The sequence below is a fragment of the Triticum dicoccoides genome, chromosome 6B (assembly GCF_002162155.2).
Source record: "Triticum dicoccoides isolate Atlit2015 ecotype Zavitan chromosome 6B, WEW_v2.0, whole genome shotgun sequence".
Lineage (NCBI taxonomy): Eukaryota > Viridiplantae > Streptophyta > Magnoliopsida > Poales > Poaceae > Triticum > Triticum dicoccoides.
The window spans coordinates 706,230,208-706,239,485 of NC_041391.1; the positions used below are offsets into that span (position 1 = coordinate 706,230,208).

General features: G+C 39.7%; 1 protein-coding gene across 1 annotated transcript; it reads right to left on the reverse strand.

Annotated features, from left to right (window-relative positions):
- Nucleotides 1-1,790: 1,790 nt before the first annotated feature.
- LOC119321574 (LRR receptor-like serine/threonine-protein kinase EFR) lies at nucleotides 1,791-8,474 on the reverse strand. Its single transcript, XM_037595200.1, has 2 exons — nucleotides 8,402-8,474; nucleotides 1,791-3,089 (listed from the first exon to the last, which is right to left on the reverse strand). Exons 1-2 carry the CDS (start codon nucleotides 8,472-8,474, stop codon nucleotides 1,969-1,971), a joined length of 1,194 nt encoding a protein of 397 aa, XP_037451097.1. The 3' UTR covers nucleotides 1,791-1,968.
- Nucleotides 8,475-9,278: the final 804 nt, after the last annotated feature.

Sequence of the window (9,278 nt, forward strand, 5' to 3'; positions counted from 1 at the left end):
GAGGAGAGTGAATGGAGGAAGGGGAGCTGCGCGCCGCCCCGCCTCCCGGGGAGACAGCCCTAGGGCGGGTTCGGGAGGTGGTGGTGCCAAGAGATGATATGATAAGACCGAACCGGGGGCGAGAGACGTCCCTCAGCTTTGCTGTCAAAGCTAATAATGCACATCATAGGTGACTAGTTCTTTCGAAGCTCTGCTTCTTCTCGTCTGCTTCGTCTGCCTACAACCCGGCAGGGCTCGGTTTTTGGAATACTTCATTGCTGAATTCGAGGGTGACAAAAACCCATTGCCTGTGAAGTTTGGAGAATCTATGTTGAACTCTTCTGAAGTGTTTTGTGTCGTTAGAAACTGAAGTTGGAGATCTATCCTGTAACTTGGGAGAATCTATGTTGACCTCTTCATAAGTGTTTGTGTTAAATTCCCATGAGAACATTAGTTCCTTGTTTGTTGCCGATCTAAAGAAATTGTGATAACTTTGCAGTTTAGTTCCTGGTCTGGATTTCTGTTGTTGTGATTACTTTCTGTCTGCATCCAAAAACTATGTGAAGTTGTATTTTGAGCACTCAAAACTAGAAGTACGCTCACGTCAAAACTGAAGGAACGCTCAACCGTTTCTATCAAGTTCTTATTGATCCATGTGTATTTACAGCAAGATGCAGATTTGAAAGTTGAAATTTAGGTCAGGCAGGTGAAGAGTCAACACAAAGCTTCTCATGCTCAACTCAAAAGTAAACTAAGAAAAACATTTCAGAATATCTTTGTGAAGCGAGACCTGGAGCTCCTACTCCGTTTCCACTTGATTAACTCCTCTACCCACACTGAAGAATAACTTGGTCCTTGATGGCCGTAACATGCAGAAGCTTACTGCCACGGCTGAATCGTAACTCCATTGGCTAGTCATGTAATATGTCCTCTGTTTTCAGATATGTTTCTCTTCCCGATTTGTTTGTTGTGCTTGGCCATATCGTCATTGACTCGTCATCATCTTTAAGACAACTGTAAGCTAAACCACGGATTCTTGGTTGAGCTCTATGTGCGTGCTTACCGATTGTGTTCTATGTTTCTTCCATGGTTATTATTTCCAACCAGCAGCAAGGAGAACACTACAATCACCAATGAAACACAAACTCAGAATAAGCATACTACCCCTCCAAAATCCGAATTACTGATGACCAATGTGCTTACTGATTTGATCGATTGTCCAAGTCATTGTAAATTTCATCCATAACTTCACTACAAGAAAAATAGGCAAGCATTCCAAGACCATGACGTGGTGTAATTGTGCTGCTTCTCTCTATTTTGTAAGCAGGGTAACCTGAGACTAATGACTGGGGTAGTGTAATCTTTACGGATGACAATGTGACCAAGACAAGGGATGTCCGGGAAAGGTGCCTGATAGGGCTTGCCAATTAGTTAATCCGAACACTCTCCACACTGTCTGTAGTTATAAGCTTTTTTTCGATAACTCTAGTATTAGAACAGTCAGCATGACAAGACATGGACTAGCTTTTCTCGTAGACCATTCAATGGGAGCGGTCGGTAACTGGCCAGTGGCTAGCATGACATATCCTGATGACGATTTTTTTCTGAAAGTATCCTTTTGATTTGTTTTGCAGATTGCTGAGCACTGAGAACGAGATCTCACCGAGTCATTTATTGCCAAAGAGAAGGTTGGTTGGGAAGGTCCCAACCCCGAGAATTACACACGGCCAAAAAACAAAACAGAACAAGAATGACGGGTTTGCTCTTGACATCGTGGTGAGCAAAAAATAGATAACCAATATGGGTGGCATGAAACCAGATATTAGAATGAATACTCTATATGATCAGGTACTACATAATGTGTATCTTTTGTCCGAGAGATAGTAGGACATGGGAGCATATCTAGTGTTCCTCCAAAGGAGTCCCCACCAGTTGCCTCCAATACTGATAAAGGCTCTTGTCCCGCTTATTTCCAACAAAGACTCTGTTTCATGGTACCCCACCTTCCAGATTATTATCAGACAGATACAAATTGGTGAGGTGTTGCAAGCCACCCAGCTCTCCTGGAATGAAGCCCGACAAATTGTTTTGCTGAAGGTCTAGGTGATGTAACAGTCCAAGATTACCAAAAGAACTTGGAACTTGACCAACGAAATTGTTGAATGACAAGTCTAACCAATCTAGCCCAGAAATATTGCCTAGTGCTGCTGGGATATGACCTTCGAAATTGTTTTCGTACAAAATGAGAACTTCAAGATTCTGAAGGGTGTCATCAAAGTTCGATGGAAGTGTTTTCTCAAGCATATTGGAACCTAAGGATAAATATAGGAGAGAAGATTGATTGTATTTGTATAGGGCTTCTGGGATTCCACCTGATAGCCTATTTTTAGCAAGTTGTAAATAAGAAAGATTTGGGAGTTTTGCCAACTCATCAGGAATGGTTCCGGTGAGCTTATTATCAGCAAGCGAGATCCCTTCAAGCCGACTGATGTTTTTTAGGCTTGGTGGGATTTCTCCGGTGAGATTATTTCCTCCAAGATGTAACCACGCTAGATTGGATAGGCGGCCTATACCGCTGGGAACTTCTCCTAATAGTAAGTTTCTAGACAGGAATAAGTACCATAGATTGGAGCAGTTTGTAAGAGTATCCGGAACGATCCCTCGTAGTGAGTTGTCTGACAAGTCAAGGTACTCCAATCTTTGGAGACGGTTGAAAGGAGGTATCTCGCCGGTGAAGCCATTCATGGACAGGTCCAGTCTCCTAAGGAACGTTAGATTCCTGAGGGATGGTGAAATCGTGCCCGACAACGATAGGAAGTGAAGGTTCAGCTCCATGACTCGCCCCGGGTGCTTCGGGCCGCTGCAGACGACACCCTTCCATCTGCAAAGGGGGACGCGGGCATGCCAAGATCTCAAGGCGTGCCTGGAGTCGTTGGTGATGGCCCGCTTGAAATCTAGCAGAGAGATCATGTCTGTGCTATTGTCATGTACTGTCGCTGTCGAGGAGCAGCGGACGCTGCCGACTCCACAACAAAGGAGCAGCAACGGCATTAACTTGAGGAGGGTAGTGAGTCTCCCCGGTTGACTGGTACACGTAAGGCCTCCGTTACCTGCAAGTGTGAAGAATTAATAAAACATTAGAACCCATGCATGTAAAGAAAGACTTTGCTGGTAGCCGCTACGGTTTTATTTTGTGAAATGCTTGGTACTCCCTCTGTAGAGAAATATAAGAGCTTTTAGACCATTTCTTTACGGAGGGAGTAGTAGCAAACAGAGAACCGACGGGCAAGACGAGAGATGGATTTGTGGACACCTTTGGCTGGTCGGATCGGACGAAGCGGCAGCCTTTCTTGCATGGCTTTGCTGCCGGCCGGGTTGTGAGGTGTGTGTGCCACTGGCAGCTGTGAGTTGGAACGCTGGACTGGATCGCAAAGTCCTTTTTACGGGAGCCAGTAGCTACCGGAGGTTTGCCAGCCAATAGAATCTTGCCACCTCAAAAGTTGTCATAAGTTGTATCTATGTATTCCACTGTTTTTGCTATTTAAGTCGGTGTATTTCACCAGATTGGGTCCACCCACATGATTTGACCAGCTGGGCCCACCCACGTGATTTCAACCACACCCATAACTAGTACGCCTGAGGCATGTCTCACTTCACATAGACACAAGAACAAAAGTACATACATAGCAATGTCAGATTTGTTTTTCCAAAGGATCACCCTCTCTCACTTTAAATTGACATAAAATCTTTTAAAACACATATCTGAAGTTAAAAAACTATTTATTTTTTAAGTTTCATAGAACTGATTTGTTTTCTTAAAAAACATATTTTAATCCTTCCAAAAAGATATTTCACTAAAGAGTGAAACTTGGTATTACAAAAGAGTGGCATAAGCAATTTAAAAAATAAATCGCAATCATTTTGAGATTTATATAACACTTCGATAGGCTAAAATAATCTAGTTTCACCACATTGAAATATAAATTTCACATAAATTAGTTTAAAAACTTGCAACACCACATTGAAATATATTTCAGGAAAGTAATTTCTTATATTTCAATACACATCTCACTGAAATAACAAGTTGCAAATATGAGAAATAGCAATTTCATACATCTCACTGAAATAAAAAGTGAAACTGATTATTTCATATGGGTGAAATAAAACAATTTCAATTTCTATTTTTCACATTTTTCAAAAAAGATTGAAATGGATTATTCCAAAAGTGGCAAAAACAATTTCAATTTATATGTAAACAACTATTGCAATAGATATCTGACTAAAATAACAAATTAAAGATATGAGAAATAGCAGTTTCATAATTTCGGAGAAGTAATTTCGTATATTTCAGACAAATTAGTTTGACAAAAAGAGTGGAAGTGATCATTTGAAAAGAGTGAAACAAATAATTTTCAATTTTGAACAACACTAATTTCAGTTATCTAATCTCACACACCACAAAAAAGTGAAACTAATTATTTCATATGGGTGAAATAAAACAATTTCAATTTCTATTTTTCACATTTTTCAAAAAATATTGAAATGGATTATTCCAAAAGTGGCAAAAACAATTTCAATTTATATGTAAACAGCTATTTCAATAGATATCTGACTAAACTAACAAATTAGAGATATGAGAAATATCAGTTTCATATATTTTGGAGAAGTAATTTCATATATTTCAGACAAATTAGTTTGACAAAAAGAGTGGAAGTGATCATTTGAAAAGAGTGAAACAAATAATTTTCAATTTTGAACAACACTAATTTCAGGTATCTAATCTCACACACCACAAAAAAGGAAACTGATTATTTCATATGGGTGAAATAAAACAATTTCAATTTCTATTTTTCACATTTTTCATAAAAGATTGAAATGGATTATTCCAAAAGTGGCAAAAACAATTTCTATTTATATGTAAACAGCTATTTCAATAGATATTTGACTGAAATAACAAATTAGAGATATGAGAAATAGCAGTTTCATATATTTCGGAGAACTAATTTCATATATTTCAGACAAATTAGTTTGACAAAAAGAGTGGAAGTGATCATTTGAAAAGATTGAAACAAATAATTTTCAATTTTGAACAACACTAATTTCAGGTATCTAATCTCACACACCACAAAAAAGTGAAACTGATTATTTCATATGGGTGAAATAAAACAATTTCAATTTCTATTTTTCACATTTTTCATAAAAGATTGAAATGGATTATTCCAAAAGTGGCAAAAACAATTTCTATTTATATGTAAACAGCTATTTCAATAGATATTTGACTGAAATAACAAATTAGAGATATGAGAAATAGCAGTTTCATATATTTCGGAGAAGTAATTTCATATATTTCAGACAAATTAGTTTGACAAAAAGAGTGGAAGTGATCATTTGAAAAGATTGAAACAAATAATTTTCAATTTTGAACAACACTAATTTCAGTTATCTAATCTCACACACCACAAAAAAGTGAAACTGATTATTTCATATGGGTGAAATAAAACAATTTCAATTTCTATTTTTCACATTTTTCAAAAAAGATTGAAATGGATTATTCCAAAAGTGAAAAAAAGAATTTCAATTCATATGTAAACAGCTATTTCAATAGATATCTAACTGAAATAACAAATTAGAGATATGAGAAATAGTAGTTTCATATATTTCAGAGAAGTAATTTCATATATTTCAGACAAATTAGTTTGACAAAAAGAGTGAAAGTGATCATTTGAAAAGAGTGAAACATACCATTTCAATTCAAATGGATTACACATATGAGAAATATCAATTTCATATATTTCATATAAATTAGTTTCACAACTTGCAAGAACACGTTGAGAAACCAGTTTCACATATCTTGCACAAGTCAACTACACACAGATCAGTTACATAGAGATCACCAAAATGACTTTCACCAAATATCATTGTAGCAAAATATACACAATCTGTACGGATTTATCGCTATGAGGACGTCAACTAAATCCTCTAGGATCACGGACTTACTAAAAGGATGTGCCAGTGGAGGAGGAATGGCAGCGCTGCTCCTCAGAACTTGTCGTGGTCGCCGTCTTCCAGCGTGCTGCTGGTCCTTGACGTACGATTGGTCGCCGGTGTGGATCTGGCCGTTGCCGTCGAGTAGATCTAGGCGATGCAAGGTAGGAGCGCCGCCTAGAGTACATAGGGATGAACCTCTCTTGCTGGATCTCGGTGGAGCACAAGGATGTTTGTCCGTGGACGCGTGGTCGTCGCCATGGCCGTACAAGATCCACCGCATGCCTCGGTGGCCGGTGCTGACCGGGGAAGGATGATCCAGCGGTGGGCGTGGTTGGAGAGGAGACGGATCTAATGGCGGGCGGGGTTGGAGAGTAAAGGATATGGTGGCCGTAATTGGGAGGGGGGCGGCCGGCCGGTCAAGCCCCCACCGGTGGCTTCCGCATGCCTCGTCTGATCGGAGAGAGAGAAAGAGAGGTTTCGTGATGGATGGGAGAGAAAGGAAGACAGAGACGGGGCAGATGTTTAGATATTTCTATAAACGCGTCAGGCCCACCAGTGTATTCGATCTGTATATGCTTCGTATCGCGGGAGACCGAGAAAACTAAATGTAAGTGGGTCCAGTGAAGCACCAATCTAAAAGCAGTCTTGTGTGGTAGATTACTCGCCGGTAGGTACCTGAACCGGTAAAAAAACTTAGTCGTGGACTGGATGCTCAGCAGCTGGTTGAGGCCCCGGGGCTTAAAAAGAACTAGATCGGCAACGCGCCTTGGCGCGAGGGTGCCGGTCCCAACGATATGGTCAACCGATGGAAGATCAAACGGCATGATGTATCAGTATGAAGGCAAGTTTTAGCACATGTAACAGAACAACCGATTATCTGGCCGGTTCAAGAGTAAGAAGAAACATTCATTATGTGCGAGAAGAGTAAGATCATCAAGTTAAACATGGACGTGCGACTATCAAAGTTAACCCGTGCCAGAAGCAAGGCAGCATCCACTACGGTCATACAAATAGAAAAACTAATTAGCTAACATTAAGTTCAGTAATATGAGCAGAAACATAAGAGAGAAAAAGCTAACAATGGCAATGGAGGCGATAAAACTACGAAGCCATAGTTAGGCATACAATAGATAGCTTGGTTCAATTGCCTCCGTGAGTGCCATTCCACATGAACTTGATGTGAATAGTTTGTGAGATAGATGACCACAAAATTATTTTGGTATAGGCAATGCAATTGAGATTTGCTTTTACAGCATATGGACAGTGAGCGATGGTTTCCCCCTTCTAATCTTGGAAGGCTAAGACCCAGATCTGTTATTCTTTGATCCCTGCCGCCTCGACAAAAATTGAAAGACCAAGAGGATTGTTGTCAGCTTGGACCTAGCAAGATATGTCGTAGTAATCATTAAGCAATCACATTGGTAAGCAACATTGGAGGGCACAGTAGAACCAAATATATACATGTTGACCATATCTTAATCATGGTAGATCCAGTTTTCTGGAAATATAAACAACCAAGCTTCTATCAAGCCTAAACCCACTACTGGAAGCAAAGTAAATTTCCTTGTATACAGTGACTCTACCGGCAGTTTGGTTAGTTTGCCTGTGTGCGTGTTGACTTGCTTCAGAAGTCATAGATACAAATAGAAGCATAATAAGTGGTTTTAGAAAATATATCAAGTTCTAAAGATAAATAAAAATACTTTCAGTATATATAGTAGATGCCATTGCAGATAACACTCCAATAAAACTACTTCTATGTCTTACCATAATTTGCTTACGATTAACACCACAACTAAATATTTTTGCATGTATCATGTCATCACGTGCATTATTTAATTTTAGTACTTAGTAAACACCAGTGTTAAGAAAAACATGAATGGATAAAGATGAATAAAATTAAGAACCCGTATTGGATGGGCTTTTATTTTTGCATTATATTATATATAAGCAGAAATCTACATCGAGTAATTCTAACCTCTTAGCTGACCACAATCTGGATGTCAACATCAATACACAATCCCCTTCAATAACCTAAAGACACCATGCCCCATGAGCAGAAGACAAATAAGATTAGAATGTCAAGTTACTGAATCATAGGATGAACACCTCTTGAACCTTATATTCCGAGTAAGGGCCTCACCTTGCTATTTTAGCCTATAAGCTGGCATTACTTGGGGAGACAGCAACTGAGGTGTAGATGAATAGGTCAGGGATGTGGTTCTCCTGTCGCAAGCACCGATAGGAGATGCAGCATGCCACCGAGGGCCAGCGGTAGCTCACCTCTTCCTCATCTGTTTATGTGTTAACGGCCATGCCTCCCCTTCTCGTAAGCGCCGAGTAACAGGGGGAACAACACCAATGAATCTCGATTGCAAGGAAGAAGGAATCAGCGAGGCGAGAGATGCAGGGGGTGAGGGCAAGGCATACAAACCTGTGTGGTGGGGCGGTGGCGAGGGCGACGACAGCATCAACAACGATGGTTGCGTCCGATCACCGGCAACCATGGAGACCCCCACGGACGTCTCTCTGCGGGTCAGCAACGGGACCGACAGCATTCGCTATCGTCCTTCTCAAATGATGTAGGTGAGAACAACATATCAGTCACTTGATACTTGAGCAGTAAACTGGTGATATAAATCATGCCCACCCAAAGGGAGTTACAGTAATCTTACAGGACCAATGAGTTTAGTATAGATAACAAACGGTAGAGATATATCAAAAGCAAAGAAATTGAGTATATTAAATCAATATGGATAATTATTTTGCAGGCTGATGACAAAATTTATTCCAAACGGCAGATAGGAAAAACAGGTTCACATCAAGTTCAATAAAAAGCATAAAGATCCAAGATACCAAAAGCTTGAGTGTGTGGGACGGTAAACAACCAGTTACAATGCCAGAAAGAGCTTGAAATTAACTCTACTACTATGATCCTGAGACATCAAATTTTCAATCTGACATAGCTATCGCGGAGTTTACATGAGCAACTATCACATAGGTACAGGGAATCTTACCTTAAATGTTTTGCACAATGACATCTAGCTGGGATAATCTCAAAATATCTTAGAACACCAACGTTATTTCCCTTAGTTCACCCGTCCCTGCAACATCCATGGAAAAACACAAATTTGTCGTTAGCTCGTATAGCATGCAACTTGCTCTCGCACTAAAACCGGAATAAGATTTTGTCAGCAAATATTATGAAGTAACAAAAGAAAACACAAAATCCAATCATGTTAATAGAGCACCAACAGAATCTCTAATATCATTTAGAGACTAAGAGGAACAATAATAATAATAATGACATA

What these genes read in the sequence shown, in the direction of transcription:
- LOC119321574 (XM_037595200.1), bottom strand. Translation starts at nt 8,474, where the DNA reads ATGGTTGCCGGTGATCGGACGCAACCATCGTTGTTGATGCTGTCGTCG. An exon ending in GCCACCGCCCCACCACACAG is followed by an intron (nt 3,090 to 8,401) that starts GTTTGTATGCCT and finishes TCACACTTGCAG; the next exon opens with GTAACGGAGGCCTTACGTGT.